Below are 18937 nucleotides of genomic sequence, written 5' to 3'. Positions count from 1 at the left end.
TTATGACCCCTAGCATCTATGTGCCAGTCCCACAATGCTGTGCGGTGCGCAATGATGTCATTGCGCACCGCACAGTAAAGGTCCTCTCCACGAAGGGAAACTAGATGGGTAGCGTCTAGTTTCCTTCACAGCACCAGGGGGCACTGATCAACAGTAGCGGATCTTGCCATGGTGGCGGCGCCCTCCGGATGGCGGCGGCGCCCTCCGAAAGTCAGCGCCCCGGGCAAAAATCCTGTGTGCCCGTAGCAAGATCCGCTATTGCTTACCCTGACCTCTGCTCTGGACCCTGACTGCTCTCTGCATCACTTATATCCCAGACCACCGGATTGGCTTTTGACAATTCCTTGGATGCTGCCAGACTTTACACAGGACATTGTTGTTTGACGTATTGTATTGTGACTGTTGTCTCACATTGGGGCCCATTTATCAAACAATATTTGCGGCTATATCCCTGAAAACACCCGCAAATATCAATTATCTCTGGAATGTATGTAGGAAGGACCGCAGCAGATATCTCCAATACATACTGCGATCCCTCCATAAGTTTCTATGGGGAAAGCGATGCTGCCAGATTTATCAATTTCCGAAATGTGATGCATTCTGGAGATTGGCCCTTGCAGCTTCCTATGGGCTATGGTAGCCTATGGGCTACTCACCACATTCCTAGCCGGTAGAGAGTTCCCCCCGGACCCTCCCTGGAAGTGGCCACTGTGCATCTGAGGTAATTAAATAGCAACCAGAAGGATTTGTTTTTTTAATTATGTACTTCACACTTTATAAACTTCCAATTATACTATCATTATTGAAAATTGAGTCATAAACAATCAAACAGGTATATGCATAGTTTTATTTATGTTCAGAAAGCAGCAAAAGTGTCTTTATCTTTTATCAAATGGCACAATGTTGCTTTTCTCATTTCTTGAGGTAGATAATATTATCAGGTGGTTTGTTTCTCGTCTGTACATTTCTTGTCTTTCTGGCAAAAGGTTCCTTGGCCTTACAGCTGAGCTTCATTCAGAATTAGAGATGTGCTGTCAAACTAATATTTGTATGGAGGCCTCATATATTATATTACTATATTTTATAATGAAATTATGTCATACAGAAAAGGAAAATACAATATCCATATTGCACTGTTAAATCTCTAAAAAGTTGAAAGTATTTATAGATACCAGAAAGATTACTCGTATACAACAAAATACAAAGGATCTTGCGTGGAAATATTTGAGCTGTATTGTTTTTTTTTTTTTGTTCCATCTGATTATTTCTTTCCTTTTGATAATATTTTTCCAGTGAATTTATCGACTCATCCGTCCTTGGTTAGAGCTTCAATAAAACACATGTTGTTCTCCATTGTCTGTGTAGATGGTAAGATTACCCCTGGCATCTTGATCCTTTTCTATAGCTTCAAACAAAGACTTGAAATTTCCAGCTCCAAATCCCTGTAATACAAATAAATGAATCATTATTGGGAGTACTGTTTTCTGGGTAATATCGTAATATGAATAAGAGGCTGGAATTGATCGGATCTTCATTGTTAAGCTTTAAATTTACTTTGATTATCTGTGGTCATAAATAAGTATGATGGAATAAGTCATACAATTATAGTATTACTATATAACAATTTTATTGACATAACAATCACTGTAGATAACATTCCAATTGCTTCTGCCTATTGTATGGCATTTTAGTTCTAGCCACATTTTCCACTATGTACAATTATTGCATGAGAACATCTCACGTATTCAACCTTTTTCCAAACAGGGGACAACTGAAATACATATCTAGGGCCAGATGTAATGCCTCCCAAGTTCGTCGGCCGTGCGAGATACTGGCCGAACTCGACTTTTGAAAAGAGGCACTTACAAGACATGGTTTTGCCTTGTAAGTTATTGCCCCTTTAAAAAAAACATCCGCATTCGGCCAGCATCCCGCACGAACTCGGTGCGACATTACATCCCGCCCCTAGGCTCTAACTATGACCCTCATTCAGATCCCGAAGGATCTGTGGCACATGCTGCAAAGTACCGATGTTTGTTACTTTGCGCATGCGCCAGACCTGTACTGCGCATGTTTAGTACGGGTCTTCGATGGCGGATGGCATAAAACTGTCAGTGATTGGGAACGGGGGCAGTGCTGGGGCGTGTTGCCAGCATTGCGGGGGCGGGAAGAGGCCAGGATCTCCGTCAGAGGTTGGAGATTCCTCGGCCTGGAAATACATTGGGGTGTAGAGTTGGATCTTGATCCAAGGCACCAACAGGCTAAAGCTTTGACTGTTCCCAGGATACCCTGCACCGCCTCCTCTATAACCCCGCCTCTAGGCACTGGAGCTCAGTTTGTAAGTTGGTGCCTGCAGTGCAGGTCACTAACAGGTGGGACTGCGCTAGGCTGCCCTGAAAGGAGCTTTTTAAGAAGACTTCAAGGGCCGAAGCGCTTTATATGTCATTCTGACATACTGTACTGTGCTGCGGCTCCATCACCTCCCCAGCAGCGCTGCATACTCCCGCAGCCGGGTTCCCAGGTACTTGCACCGGAGGCGCACTGGTCATCAGGCACACCACCGCTGACGCTCTCCAAGATCGCGTGGCTGCACACCAGGTGGGACCCACCGGTAAATCGCGGTCCGGTCGCGGTCCCAGGAGACGGACCGTGCCACTGGAGTGGACACTGTACTGCACAGGGACCCCACTATATCCACCAGGGCAGGGAGCACAGATCGGATTTACCAAAATCCGTTTTACACAGGCTCCACAGTACCCGGTGGTGAGGACCAGCATAAGGGATAAGGCGATAAACTGTAGCTCCTCCCCCGGCTCCGGGCGCCATCTACTGCTTGTGTTCCCACCCTGGAGCTGCATTTAACTCTCCCTGACTCCCTGACAGAGAATTTGGCGCCATCTTTACACTGCTAGCTGGGCTCATCTTCCGGACTGCAGGCTCTGTCTCCTCTGTAAAGCCGCCTGTCTCATCAGCGCTGCGCATTTACAGACACTTAAGTGTTCTACATGTCATTATAGACAGTGTTAGTTAAGAACTAGTGTACTGCTATCTGAATATTTAGTACAAGTATTCTGTTATATACATCCAGTAGTTACTGTGCATTGTTATATCTATATTCATACATATCTATATGTAGTTTTACTAGTCCAGTGCAGTTTTATTGTTTATCTGTAATAACTTCTGCATTGTACCTGTGACTGAGTGTGCCTGTAGCTGCTGTGTGGATTTCATTCTCGTGTATCACAACACTACTTGCTATCACTCTATTCTGTACCCTGGGAGGCTAGGTGCGTCAGGGTCTCATACATATATATATATATATATATATATATATATATTTACATATATATATATATATATATATATATACATATATGTATATATATATATATATATATATATATATAGTGCTACACAGTATATACTGTCTGGTATTTTTTTACTGTGTATTTCACCTCATACCGCTTAAATCCTCTGTTTGTGCCCTGTATTTACTGTCACATAGCACAGGGGGTTATCTGCAGGTATTATTTTTGTCTGGCTATATTGTACTGTTGCGCTCCAAGGCTACATTCCCTATAATGTCTGCCACACAGGTCGGGAAATCCGCAGCCGCTTCTGCATCATGCAGTGCTGGCACCAAGGATTTGCCTGAGGGGGAAGTTTTAACTGATGGTTCAGGCACTGGATGGCATACACCTCCCAGCCAACCCGCAGCACCTGTGGCCAATCAGGACCCACCTTGGGCAGCGTTCTCAAGTATGCTGAATACGCTTGTGGCACGTCTTATGCCCCCTGTGGGACCTCCTGTGCCATTACAGCCACATATTGTCCCTGTAGTTAACCCGCCCTGGGCGGACACTCTGTCTACCCAGTTACAATAACTAAATCAATCTTTGGTTAAACAAAAGTCTATCCCACGCTCCTCTGGGGCCAAAGGGGTCATCTAAGTGGGCCATTTCTTCACCACAATCCACTAAGATTTCGGATGATTCTTCTGAAGAGGATGGGGAATATACTGATCCATCAGACACTGATACAGGCGCTTCTGATGAGGAATCTACAATCCAGGTTGATGTTCCTGACCTAGTGGAGGCTATTAAGCTGATTCTCCGAATAGATGATGACATCATGCCCACTTCTGCGTCTAAGAAACCTGATAAGTTCAAACGTCAGAAGGTTACTAAAGTAGTCTTACCACATTCTGACTATTTAATTGACATACGTCAGGAATCCTGGGCGTCTCTAGAAAATAAATTTTCCCTGTCAGATGCTAGCTCGTTATCCTATCCCTGCAGAGTTGAGTAATAAGTGGGAAACTCCACCGCCGGTGGACTCTCATGTCGCCCGTCTTGTGGTGTCATCTACTCTGCCTGTCACCACTGTCACCTCACTGAAGGAACCGACGGATAAGCATGTGGAGGGTTGCCTGAAGTCTATTTACTCCCTTACAGGTGCTGTTCAAAGACCCACTATGAGAGCCTCCTGGGCTGCAAAAGGAATTGAAGCATGGGTTCAGGCAATTGAGAATGAGCTGCCTCAGGATTTTTCAGACACTGCCAGACAATATCTGTCTTATATTACCACAGCCTCCCACTATATTAAGGAGGCGGCCTCTGAGGCAGGTGTTATGGCGGCCAAGGCGTCTACTACGTCTATCCTGGCTTGCCAAATTCTGTGGTTAAGGTCCTGGAAGGTGGACCTGGACTCCAAAAAGACCTTGGAGGTGCTCTCTTTTAAAGGAGACATCCTTTTTGGGGAGGATCTGACTTGGCGACTGCTAAGACTGCGTTTCTCCCAACTACTAATCCTTCTGCTCCGAAGGCTAAAGGTGCATACACACTGGGCATTTTTGCCCAGCGTGTATGCACAGCGATGATTGTTGACATCGCTCGGCTGAAAAGTGCTCAGTGCATACACTGAGCGCTTTCCCCCCCCTGCCCAGCGAGGTCAGTGTGGGTGAGCGGCTTTCCATAGCAGGACGTTATGGAAAGCTGCTCACCCCGCCATTCATCTACTGGTAATACCAGTAGATGAACGGCGGCCGCCAGCGATGAAGCAGGAGCGCGCATCAGTGCTCACCGCTCATCGCTTGTCCATACACACTGAGCGGCTTTGAGCTGAAAGCAGCTCAACACACCAAAATGAGCTGCTTTCAGCTCAAATTCGCCCAGTGTGTATGGGCCTTAAGAGTACCACTTTTCGTTCCTTTCTACCGCCAGGGAAAGCAAAAGGTCAGGTGTACCCGAGACAGACTTGTGCTTCCAAAACCACTAAGCCCAAACCTAAACAATCCTGGGCCACCCGTCAGCCTGCTTCCAAACAAGACAAGCCTGCTGCATGATGGGGCGGGCCTCCCCCTGGGGGACCCCAGGGTGGGAGGCCGACTTCTGAAGTTCACCCAGGCCTGGTTAAAGACCACTTCGGATGCCTGGATGCGGGAAGTTGTCTCTCACGGGTACACAATCTCTTTCAAGAAATGTCCCCCTCACCAGTTCTGCTCAACGATTATCCCTTCGGATCCGTTGAAAGTGCCATCTATACACTTGGTTGTGCAATCCCTCATGGACACAGGAGTGGTAGTGCTGGTACCTCTGTTCCAGAGAGGCAGGAGATACTATCACCCTATTTCTAGTTCCGAAGCCAGATGGGTCCTTCCGGCCTATACTCAACCTCAAATCATTGAACAAATTTGTGAGAGTGTCCAAATTCCATATGGAAACTCTGCGCTCTATTGTACTGGCCATGGAACCCGAAGACTATATGGTATCCCTGGAAATACAGGTTGCTTACCTGCATATACCTATTGCCTTATCACATCAGCAATATCTGCAGTTTGCTATTGGCAACCTACATTATCAATTCCAGGCTCTGCCATTTGGACTGGCCACGGCCCCTCGGATCTTTCTCAAGGTCATGGCTGTGATGACGGCCCTTCTCTGCCGTCAGGGAATCAGGATCCTGCCGTATCTGAATGACTTGCTGATCCTGGCGAACTCCCAAGATGTTCTCCATAGTCATCTGGAACTGACGGTCCAATCCTACAAGCCCACGGGTGGCTTATCAACTGGAAAAAGTCCTCGCTAGTCCCTGCTCGGAGCATGGTGCACCTGGGGGCACTGCTGGACACACACAACCAGAGATTGTTTCTGTCTCCAGAGAAAGTCCTGAAACTTCAGGACAGGATCAGATATTTCCTCTCTTGCCCAAAAGTTTTCGACATGGTGGAGTACGCTCAATTTCATTCCCGCCCTCAGCAGAGGTTAATCCTTTCCAAGAGGGATGGCCTGCCTCATCGGATCAGGTCTGAAATGATCTATTTGACTCTGGAGGTTCGTCTGTCACTGAACAGTTGAGCAGGGGCCGTCCCTTCTTGATCTTCAACTCGGTCCTACTGACAACGGACGCCGGTCTGCGAGGTTGAGGCACGGTGTTGGAACAACACTCTCTCCAGGGTCGGAGGACCAGGGAGGAATCTCTCCTCCCGATAAACATTCTGGAATTGCGGGCAGTGTTCAATGCGCTGATGATTGCTTTGCCTCTGGTACAGAACAGGCCTGTTCAAGTACAGTCAGACAACGCCACCACGGTGGCGTACATAAATCATCAAGGCGGCACTCGAAGCCGCATGGCAATGCTGGAAGTATCAAAAATTCTCCGTTGGGCGGAACGCCATCTGCCAGCAATATCAGCAGTGTTCATTCACGGAGTCCTCAACTGGGAAGCGTATTTCCTTAGTCGTCAGGACGTTCACGCCGGAGAGTGGAGTCTTCATCCGGAAGTCTTTCAACTCCTAGTGGACAAGTGGGGCCTACCAGACACAATCACAAGGTTCAGGTCTTCGGATCAAGGACAAGGGATCCTCAAGCAGCGTTTGTGGACGCACTGGCAATTCCATGGAACTTTTGGCTGCCATACGTGTTCCCTCCAGTGTCACTCCTGCCCAGGGTACTACGGAAGTTCAAGCAAGAAAGAGTAATGCTACGTCTAGTCGCTCCAGCGTGGCCCAGACGGCACTGGTTCTCAGACCTGCAGGGTCTATCAATAGAGCGTCCTCTTCTGCTTCCTCAACACCCAGACCTCCTCGTTCAGGGCCCTTGTGTCTATCCGGACCTGGCCAGACTGGATTTGACGCCCACTCCTGAGGGCTTAGGGATTCTCTGAGGCGGTTATTCAAACTATGTTGAAGTCCCGCAAACCGACTTCTGCACGCATTTAGTACAGGGTCTGGAACTCTTACTTCACATGGTGTGCTGCTAAGAATTATGATGCCTCTTCGTTCAGAACTTCCAGGCTTTTGGCTTTTCTGCAACAAAGCCTAGATTTAGGCCTTCGTCTGGCCTCCCTCAAGGTTCATATATTCGCCTTGTCGGTGTGGTTTCAGAGAAAATTTTTGTCTATACCTGACGTTCATACTTTCACTCAGGGTGTTTTACGGATTCAGCCTCCCTATGTCCCTCCTGTGGCTCCATGGGATCTGTCTGTTGTCTTAAATGCCCTGCAAGAGTCTCTGTTTGAACCTCTTGAGTCAGTGAACCTTAAATGGCTCACAGCCAAGGTCCTGTTTCTGCTGGACCTTAAATGTCTTACACTTAAGGTCGTGTTCCTGCTGGCTATTGCCTCTGCTAGGAGGGTGTCGGATTTAGGCGCTTTGTCCTGTCGTCCACCCTTTTTGATTTTTCACCGTGACCGGGCAGTTCTTCGAACTCGCCCTGGTTATTTACCTAAAGTGGTATCTTCTTTCCATCTTAACCAAGAGATTGTGGGTCCGGCTTTTATCTTGTCTGGTTTGTCTTCCAAAGAACGGTCTTTGAATGTGATACAGGCTCTCTACGTGGAGAGGACTGCCTCTCTCAGGAGAGGACTGCCTCTCTCAGGAGATCAGGTATCAGGTATCTACGTGGAGAGGACTGCCTCTCTCAGGAGATCAGGTACCCTGTTTGTACTTTTTGGTTTTCACAAACATGGCTGGCCTGCGAATAAGCAAACCTTGGCCACATGGATTAGAATCGTGATTGCACAAGCCTATGCGCAGGCTGGACTCCCAGCTCCTGCTGCTATCATAGCCCATTCTACTCGGTCTGTTGGACCTTCTTGGGCAGCCCGCCGTGGTGCATCCGCTGAACAATTGTGCAAGGCGGCTTTGTGGTCCTCAGTGAACACGTTCATTATGTTCTATGCCTTTGATACTTCCGCTTGCCCAGGATGCTTCCTTTGGACGCCGGGTTCTTGTGCCCGCTACGGTGCATCCCCTCCCATGAGGAACTGCTTTAGGACATCCCCAATGAATTCCCTGTGGAATCCCAGTGTACCCCGCTGCAGAAAAGGAGATTTATGGTAAGAACTTACCATAGTTAAATCTCTTTCTGTGAGGTACACTGGATTCCACAGGGCGCCCACCCTGATGCACTTAGCTTCTTTGGGTTTGTATGGCATTAGCTGCTGGTCACTTCTCCTGTCGTGAGAATGTGGTTCTATGTGACTAACATCTGCCATCTCTTTTACCTGCTACTGCATTGGACTGGTTAACGAAACTGTGCTCCGGTGCCTGGAGACGGGGTTATAGAAGAGGCGGTGCAGTGTATCCTGGGAACAGTCAAAGCTTTAGCCTGTTGGTGCCTCGGATCAAGATCCAACTCTACACCCTGATGTATTCCCTGTGGAATCCAGTGTACCTCGCAGAAAGAAATTTAACTTTGGTAGGTCTACCATAAATCTCCTTTTATCCGCTTAGTGTAGGTTAGACAGTACATGTGAATGTTAGTAATTACGCCTCAGTGAATATGTTTAAATATAATTTTGTGTTGTGTAAAATGACTCACATGATGGTTGTATCTTTGTATGACCTCTAGGAAGAGAGTTGGTCTGTCCTGCACTGGCTTGGTGAAGATCTGAAGAAGGTAGCCATTATCATCAAAATCAACCAAGATTTTTAGTTCCTGGAAGAAATACAGTAAGGAAGTATTAGTCATATGTCAAACTATTCTTTTACATGATAGCATTCATCATTCTAAATGACACATATGTATATATACCTGTAACACACTAATGTCTTCCTTCACGGTGATCTTGGCACTTTTTAAATTTTTTCTCAGTTCATCATAATAGGTGTCTGGGGCAGAAAGAAACTCTAACCCACGAGATTTCAGATGTTTCACCTGCAGAAATGTTTGATTGACAGCAGTGATATAGTGTTCTTGTTAGGAAGAATTAATTAACTTTTTTAGGATATACAACAAAGTGATTCAAGTGAAAAGTTGTATGATACATAGCCAAAAAGGTGTGCTTAGATTCCAGGAATTGCATCAATTAAATAGCTGTATGCATTTCATTAATAACAGTTGTACTTTCATTTTAACCACTCTTAGGGCCTAATTCAAGGTTGATCGCAAAAGCAAAATCTTCCTCTAATGGGAAAAACCATGTGCACTGCAGGTGGGGTAGATATAACATGTGCAGAGAGAGTTAGATTTGGGTGGGGTGTGTTCAAACTGAAATCTAAATTGCAGTGTAAAAATAAAGCAGCCAGTATTTACCCTGCACAGAAACAAAATAGCCCACCCAAATCTAACTCTCTCTGCACATGTTATATCTGCCCCACCTGCAGTGCACATGGTTTTGCCCATTAGAGGAAGATTTTGCTTTTGCAATCAACCTTGAATTAGGCCCTTGGTCCTTTGCAAAGTGTAAATGCCTTTTCTAAACTCCTAGTATTGACAAGCACAAATTAGTTAAGGCAATAAAAACCCAAAACATTTTACTGGGTGTATATTCTATTTTACCTGTTTGTACGTAAGAAGAAAATAGGAATTATTTAAATAAAAAACATGATGAAAGCTGGGGGGGGGGACACAATAGGGCTCAATGAGATGCCACTTTTGTGAAGCATACTGGGTGCTGACCAAGGCCAGACTGGCAATTCTGCAAATGCCAGGAGGGCTGATGGCATGGTGGACCGATCCAGCTGTCTGGAGGACTGGCTGAGCAGCTCCATCTCTCAGCGCTCAGCTCGGCCAGCAGGCATTCTCTTATTAACAGGCATGCTTCTGTCACCCATGATGCATGGAATGAATACCAAAGCCAATTGTTAGCCCCAGTGCATTCCTGGTGCTGACAGATAGTATAATGAAGCAGGGGCGTTTCTACAGAGGAGGGGGCCCGTGTGCACCTCCGAGTGGGCTCCCTCCTCTGTACCGCGCTGTAGACTCCAGCATTGTGCCGGAGTCTACTGCGCATGCGCAGGTCTACTGAAACATGGCACCCGCCATGATCCGGAGACCAATTTTGCTACTGCGCACGCGTGGCAGCCATTTTGTCGGCGATTTTGTCAGATCTGATCCCCTTGAAGAAGTCCACACTCTGAAGGACGAAACGCGTTGGGACCGTTTGCTGCTGAAACTCCTATTGATGGACAGATAAGCATTTGAACTACTTTTATCCTGTACGCATAAACTTTGGCTATCCTGTGTCCCTGGAACAATTGGTTACCGATTCCCTTGTGCTTAGAACGGACAGATAAGCTTTTAAGATTTTAAAATCTTGTACGTGTGTTGTCTAGCCGTGTTTTGTATTGTTCATTAAAATCTGTATTTTATGTTGTGAAGCTACAGATTATAATTTTTTTGGGAATAGCCAAAATTCCCTAAATTTGCACCTTATATAGCGAAATGCTCTATTTTTACCTGTGAACGATACACACTATGTTTGTTGTTTCTTCTTTTACATGATTCCTAAAATGATGAATACCGGATTGAAGTTTTGTTTTTATCAGATAAGTGCCTAAGGCCATTTTAATAATCTTTTAATCCACCTGATTATTTCCAGTATAATTGTCACTACACTCATTAGCGCTTGTACTCTTCACTACCCAATTTTACTCTATGTGTATACCATACACTAATCTTGTATTACGAGCTGCTACTCCTAAAAGAGTTAAACGAGTGTTTTCCTTCTTACGTCTTCTACCGCACGTTTGTACTGTAGCGCCTAGGTCTCTATTTCTCTATATATTTATATATGTATATATATATATATCTATATATATATAATTTATATATGTGTGATTCTCCAGAAAGTGAACATAAAGTCCTGTGCATCACACGCTTTTAATTTTTTAAATTGCTCTGTTAAGAAATTGTTCTTCTATGAAAACTTAATGGCTTAGTAGCAATGCCATACCGTATCATTTATAATTTAAGACCCACTAAAATCTTGGTATTTTGGAGAAGTATGTTGTTTGAATTTGTGTAGCTGTCCTGTGCATCACAGAGAATCGCATATATATATATATATATATGTATATATATGCAGGGCTGGAGCTTCCACTAGGCAGCTTTAGGCAGCTGCCTAGGGGCGTCGGGACCTGAGGGGGTGGCCTGCTACAGCTGCCTGAAAAGGTGGCATGGTCCTACCTCTCCTAGCCGCTGCAATCCCCCAGAACTCATATATTACAGTAGCCGCAACTGCTAAGCTCCCGTATTGCTGCCTCCAGCTCCACCTCCATCCGGCACAGGCAGTAACTTTGACAGCTCCTGGAGTCCTGGCTAGGGGTGACATGCAGCACTGCTCTTCATTCCAGGCTCTTTCACAGACTACTCTGTCCCAACTCTGCACTGCAGCCTGCAGGTAAGGTGGCTGCACAGTGCATTCTCTGCATTGATAAGGAAAGAGGGGGAGAGCAGCGGTGTGGTGAGGGGGGGAGATGAGGAGCAGGCATGCACACAGTCTGGGGGGATGAGCAGCACCATGCACACAGAAGATGGGGGGGAATAGAACAGCAAACTTTTAACAGAGTAGGGGGGAGGGGGTGAGAGCAGCATGCCTTTCATCTGAAGGGTGGGTAGGGGGAAGGGGCAGTAGGCAGAAGTTTTGCCTAGGGTGCCGAGAAACCTTGCACCGGCCCTGTATATATTAGAACAAAAAGCGACTGCGGCACTCAGGGTCTTGTGACTAAACGATGTGTATTAAAAAGCCACAGCATAGAACATCAACGTTTCGGGGTGTCTAGCCCCTTTGTCAAGATGTGAGAGGGTGACTTTTTAATACACATCGTTTAGTCACAAGACCCTGAGTGCCGCAGTCGTTTTTTGTTCTACTACCAATCATTTACTGAAGGCACCGGGGCGCATGAACTGTTGAAGGAGTGCCGGGCTGTACGTTTTATATATATATATATATATATATATCAACTATAATGTTTGATTTACCTATACAAACTATTGTCATTTGACTCTTGTTAATTGAGGAATTGCAGGATTTCCTCCCAGAACCGGCTACTCGTTCTTTTTTATTCTTCTACCAATATGTACGTAATAGGGACCAATAGAAATGAGGGATTATTTAAGTACATTTTCATTGCTTTGCCAATAACATAAATGTCAGTACAGACAAAACCCTTTGCTCTATTTCCTACATAACTAATAGCAAAAAGGAGACTTAAAAATCTATAACAAATTTATGTGTCAAAACCTAAGCAGATATTCATGCACAGACTCGTAATATATAAACACACCACCCTCTTAGGCAAACAGCGAGGAGATCAAAGCCTTAGTCACAGGAGCGCTCGTCTCTCCCTCCGCTGCCTTTCCTTTTGTACCTATCTGTCTGAATTACTCACTGCTTTGATGATGTCGGATGTGTTCAGAGCAATGTGCTGTACGCCAGCACCGCCATAGTAGTCCACAAACTCCTGGAAATTAAAAGAATTGAAGAAAGTGAGGATCCCACGTTACTTACTGTATACAACAAAGGCAGCGCTTTCAGTTCCAGATTTATCTAAGGTGTATTCCTCTACATGTGTCAAATAAAGAAAAGTCTTGAGTGTAGAGTGTGATAAAATTGAGAGACTTGTCAGGCTGGGAGCAGTTCCACAGGTGTGGATCATAGGGTCGACAGTAACTAGGTTGACAGTCATTATGTCGACCACTATTGGTCAACAGTGAATAGGTCGACACCTGAAATAGGTCGACGCGGTCATTAGATCGACATGAACATGGTCAACATGAGTTTTTTAAATTTTTTGGGTGTCGTTTCCTTTGTACAGTGAACGGGAACCCCAATTAGTGCACCGTATCCCCTCACATGGTGAGAGCACGGGCAAGGTGCCTCGCTCTGCTCCCGTTGCGCTCGGCATAGGTTACTATTCCCAAACGTAGTCCATGTGGATCGTAGAGTATAAAATAGTTTTGTTTTTTTAATTATTATTTTTTTAAACTCATGTCGACCTAAAGACCGGATCCCAGCTCCACTATGCAGCAGCCAGGTCACTCCTGGATTGGTTGTGGGTCTGTTAGCAATGTTATAGGATTGTACACATAGGGCCTAATTCAGACCTGATCGCTAACTGCCATTTCATACAGCCTGCGATCAGGTCTAAACTGCACCGCAATGCGCAGGCGCGTTGCACGGGTACAAAGCGGATCGCCACTTAGTGATGGGTTTGTGCGACGGATCCGTTCGCACGGCCATTTGCAAGGAGATTGACAGGAAGCGGCCGTTTGTGGGTGGCAACTGACCGTTTTCTGGAAAAACGCAGGAGTTAACAAGCGTTTGCTGGGAGGGATCCTGACGTCAGTTCCGGGACTAGACAGGCTGATGTGATCGCAGCAGCTGAGTAAGTCCTGGGCTGCGCAGAGACTTCACAAGATCTGGTTATACAGCTCTGCTACACATGCGTTCTCACACTTACACAGCTAAAATACACTCCCCTGTAGGTGGCGACTATCTGATCGCAGCAGTGCAAAAGTCGCCTGCTAGCGATCAGGTCTGAATTAGGCCCATAGGACGATAGTGTGGCCAAGTGTACTCTTCTGGATTATTTTTGGGTACCCTGGTCATTTTCTTGCCAAACCCAACTGATATTACAATATGGGCCTGATTCTGAGTCGCGTGCACTGCCAATTTGGACACAGTGGTGCAATGTTTGTATACTGTGCATGTGTTTTATGTGCAGTGTCGCAGTACTGATTCAGACACCTGGGGGCAAATTTACTAAAGCTTCTAAAAAAGAGAATTGGTGATGTTGCCCTTAGCAACCAATCAGATGTTGTCTGTCATTTCTCTATTGCCTTTTAGAAATGATAGACAGCATCTCATTGGTTGCTATGGGCAACAACACTAATTCTCTGCTTTAGTTAATCTACCCCATGGTATCTGAGATCTATTAGAAATGTATTGGGTGTTTCTTAGAGGCAACTCGGAGGTGGCAGGGAAATGCACAGAGATACTATGGGGGGTTATTCAGAGTTGATCGTAGCTGTGCTAAATTTAGTACAGCTACGATCAGGCACACTGATATGCCGGGGGACGCTTAACACCGCCATCCCGCCCCTCCCACCCAGTGACTGCCTGTCGATCGCTAGCTAAAGACAGCCGTCAGCTGTCTGGCATTGCGCAGTTCAGACCCGATCGCTGCTGTGCCCCCCTATGTCTTATGAGAGAGTTACAGGTGTGTCACTGAATGTTGTTGCGTAATGAATACAAAGACGCTTCATCGCTCACACTGGAGGCCATACGCCATACTCAGACCTAGCATATTACTAGTACAAGTTTCAATACTCCAAGCAACAAAGTGAAACATAGAATTTGTCGGCAGATAAGAACCACTTGGCCCATCTAGTCTGCCCCTTTTTTTTTTTTACATTATTTTTATCTCTAACCTTATTTGATATTTATTTCTTTGTAAGGAGATACTTATGTCTATCCCATGCATGTTTAAATTGCTCTACTGTCTTAGCCTCTTCCACCTCTGATGGGAGGCTATTCCACTTGTCCACTACCCTTTCTGTGAAGTAATTTTTCCGCAAATTTCCTTTGAACCTCCTCCCCTCCAGTCTCAGTGCATGTCCTCGTGTCATGGGCATCTAAGTGCGGATGCACGGCTATAGCAGCCATAGCATAAAGTCACAGACGCTAAAGCGGCAAAAGACCCAGGCACGGACACGGCTGACTCGGAATCAGACCCTGTGAGTGCACAGAAACTGACAGCGATGTCTGGGCATGAGTTATGGCTTGTATTTTCTGCATCCTATCAACAGCTAGATGGCAAAATCCACTACAAGAGCAAGGAGTGAATGCCAGTGAGGTATACAAGTTCTACATGCATTAGGTCTACAGTCATTACCATTAGGTTGATGCCATATGGTAGACAGACAAAAGGTCAACCTTTTGTCTGTCGACCATATGGGGTCGACTTAATGAATGTTGACCCATAGTCCGGATCCAAAACATTCTCTGTACATAAGGAATTAATAAAGGGAAATCACCCTTTGACTTGTACTTAGCAGTCAGATTTTCTTCTTGATATCATTTTTTAGGGCTGATATGAGAAATGTCAGGACCCAGTATAAATGCTGTAGGGTCACACCATATAATATTATTGGGGGTGTGGCTGTACCCCTCTGGCAGACCCAGCACGTTACATAATATGTAGGCTTCTAATCAGGCAAAGACATGTTAAGATATATACATTTTCTATATTTACATTATTTTATAAAAAAAAAAATTGTTTGATGTTCGATTAACCTTTTTTAAAGTTACAGTAAATGTTTATTTATCTTTTGGCTTAATATTACTATAGGGTGTCAAATACATTTTGGAATTGTTTTAGGTTAGTAAACACAGGTTTGCATTGTTTAGGGCCAGAACTTTTTTTTTTTCCTTTTTAGTATTTTTCATTTAATGAAATTTTTTTGTTTTTTAGAACAAAATGGTAATTTACAGGAGCTACAGTATATTTGCTTCACAGCTGCTTGTACTCTATAAAATAAACACTATGGGGGTATTTAATTAAGGCCGTTTTTCACCTAGGCGAAAAAAAAACTGCACTTTTCGATATTTTGTAGGGCCAATAGGAATTCGCCCTATTCAATAGCAGAGCTGTTTTTTTCGCCTAGGTGAATCCACGTTTTTCGCACCTGCGCCGGCGAAAAACGCGGATTTTGAGGCATTTTTCGCCAATGATTTTTCACTAAAAAAAAGAAGTGAAAATGCATTGACAAAAATGCCTTAAAAACAGGCGAAAACAGGCCGCAATTAAATATGCAGGGGGGTGAATTCGATAGCTCAGAAATTGTCAGAGCTAATTGAATACCCCTCTATATGAAGAATAATAAACACTGTGAAAGTCTATCTTTGTTTTACTGACTAGGCCTGCAATCAAAGAACTGTCCTACTCAGGACATCATAAGCACACTTGGATTTATGATGCACTTCCCATGTGTTGATCTGTGTTGGAGTGTATCAGATATGCATGCCCTTTTACTGTCCTGAGAAGGGCTCCTGTTGATAAACTGAACGGAGGCCTGTTAGCACAGTGGTGCCCCAGCTTGCATGGCCAAGCCCTTGTATACTCACCATTCCTTGCATTTCTTAGTATGGTAAGCAAATAGTATGAATGGTGAAACAGCTATTATTTCACATAGCAATCTTTATAAAAGAATAATACATTAACAAATCCTGTACCTGGATCTGTGATTTTTTCTTCCCAGGAGCTGGTTCATTTATTGGCATTTTTATAGTCTCCTCATAATTTGTGACCACAATTGAGCGCAGAGCACTATACTCTGTATGCATCTGTTTGTCATCTACGGACCAGAATCTGTGGAAGAGCAGGGATTTTTGATACCTAGAGGATTATAAAAATCAGGGAATATATGTTATTTCCTCTCCTGCAGTTTTATTGTGACAAAGCAACATGAATTACAGTATCTTGACATTAGCTAACACACAGAGGTAGAAAACAATAATGTTTTTACTTGATAATTATTTATTCTATTACTAGAGTTTGCCTCACAGCTTCGCTTGCGTGGATGTCTGTTATTGCGACACTAATTTTACAAAAACAGTAGTGCCATCTAATATTGTGATGTATATTTTATATTGAACACATTGATCACAAAATTTCTTTGTAAACAATATTTGCAGTTTTTCCATCAACACAAAAAGATGATTGGGGCTACAAACTCGTGAGCAAGCTGCCCATGAGAGAGGCAGCAGGTCCACTCCTCCTGATATCTACGCTTGCAGCCCTGTGCGTTTGTCCCTGCGACTTGTTGATTGTCATAGCAAGCAGACGCTTACAGGAAACTGCAAACACTTGAATTGAAAAGGAAAATTGTAAGGTGTAAGGGATATACTGTATGCAGTGGCGTATATATAATGGGTGCAGGGGGGGCTCACACCGCACACCCTTCACCTATTATTTTCAATAATTACCCTCTGGCGTCCCGTGGTAATGCAGCAGCGCTCCAGAAATCACTGGAAAAATGGTGTGGCGCCATTTTCCTGGTGTTTCTCACATGCGCAGTAGGAAAATTCATCAGGTCATGGGATCGGGTGACCGGCGGTCGGGAGCCAGAATGTCAGCAGGGGGACAAGCCCCTTGTCGGCTCGCTGCAGGCTCGGTCGCTTGCTGTGCTCGCCACTGGTTCTATTCCCACTCTATGGGTGTCGTGGACACCCTACGAGTGGGAATAGTCCTGGGCCCCCTGCCGGCATTTTGGCAGCCGGGATCCTGGCGTCGGTATGCTGACCGCCGGGATCCCGACTGCCGGGATCATAACTACATCCCGTTTGAGACTATTGAACTATGTTGTTTTGGATTAGTCAAAATATACTTGTGATAGTCTCCATAAGGGCTTTTATCCGCCAATCCTGCACAGGTGAGCTCAACGGGCAGCGTAGTCAGTATCACAGCTAGTAGACTCTAGAGCAGAGCTAGAGTCTACGGCAAATATGCTCTACTTCAGGTAAATGTTGCTGCGGCCTTTTTCCCGGTGATTCTCTACTGCATATGCTCAAAACTCTGGGACAATGGCCACAGCGCCATTTTCCTGTTGATATTGCAGGGCTACCATATCAGACGTTGGACTCCGGAGAGGTGAGTACTAAAGAAATGGGTGTAGCGTGTGCGGTGCAGTCCCCTCTGGCCCCAAGGGGTCAGTGTGCACCGCACAAACTGCACCCATTCTAAATATGCCACTGGGCACACAGCAGCAAATTAAATTCTCCACAATAATGTTACAAAATAAACCCTACAAGATGCAAGCATTTAGTAAATAAGTTCATAGGGGCTAGGTATAGAAGTATAAACTGGTCTGTTCTTATTAGCCAAGTATATGATTCACAGGTGCAAATGGTTCTATATACAGTATGTGGAATATACTGTATTGGTCTTCTGTAAATCGAAGGATTAGGCTATTGGTTGTGTGTGGAGATATTATTGAATGCATATCTATATACTATTCCTCTAAGGTCTGCCTTGCCTTCCACATACACGGGCAATGACTCCCACTGCTAGGGAGACTGAACAGACCCTTGACTAGCAGTTGAGGAGGGAGGGGATGAGGACCAGGGTGCAGGCAACACGGTAATGCTGGGTACACACTTAGCGATGTGTGCCCAGCCCGATATTGCAGCCGATGCTACCCAGCATGTGACAAGTGCATACACACTTGCTGCTCCACAGCTACCCAGCATGTGACAAGTGCATACACACTTGCTGCTCCACAGCTACCCAGCATGTGACAAGTGCATACACACTTGCTGCTCCACAGCTACCCAGCATGTGACAAGTGCATACACACTTGCTGCTCCACAGCTACCCAGCATGTGACAAGTGCATACACACTTGCTGCTCCACAGCTACCCAGCATGTGACAAGTGCATACACACTTGCTGCTCCACAGGATCTGGCAACATATCGTCTAGTGTTTAGTCAGCTTCAGATTGGGGGTGAAATGGAGTGGGGTAAGACACAGAGCTGGGGGACTGAGGAAATGCACAAAGGAGGGCATGGCAGAATAGGGCGAGGAAGGGGCGGAGCAGCCGGCAGACACTGCGGTGACCCGGATTATGCTGGGTCCCTTTATTAGTGAAATTATATATTATATAGGCCTAAATCAGAGATGCAATACACCACTTTTACTCTTTTGTAATC

At 45.3% G+C, this 18937-nt stretch overlaps 1 protein-coding gene across 2 annotated transcripts in view; it reads right to left on the bottom strand.

Moving 5' to 3' along the window:
* Nucleotides 1-827: 827 nt before the first annotated feature.
* LOC135050072 (4-hydroxyphenylpyruvate dioxygenase) overlaps nt 828-18937 on the bottom strand; it is a 203397-nt gene continuing 185287 nt past the window's right edge. For both annotated transcript variants that reach the window (XM_063956195.1, XM_063956196.1), the window contains 5 exons: nt 16462-16624; nt 12617-12688; nt 9036-9158; nt 8823-8939; nt 828-1442 (listed from right to left, as the gene is read on the bottom strand). In XM_063956195.1, the coding sequence (XP_063812265.1) occupies nt 1329-1442; nt 8823-8939; nt 9036-9158; nt 12617-12688; nt 16462-16624 (589 nt within the window). In that variant the 3' untranslated portion in view covers nt 828-1328. The remainder of the gene's footprint in view (nt 1443-8822; nt 8940-9035; nt 9159-12616; nt 12689-16461; nt 16625-18937) is intronic.

Source organism: Pseudophryne corroboree, chromosome 2 (genome assembly GCF_028390025.1).
Source record: "Pseudophryne corroboree isolate aPseCor3 chromosome 2, aPseCor3.hap2, whole genome shotgun sequence".
NCBI classification, from domain to species: domain Eukaryota; kingdom Metazoa; phylum Chordata; class Amphibia; order Anura; family Myobatrachidae; genus Pseudophryne; species Pseudophryne corroboree.
Note: the sequence above shows the minus strand (reverse complement) of the source record. Positions and strands in the feature narration are given on the sequence as shown.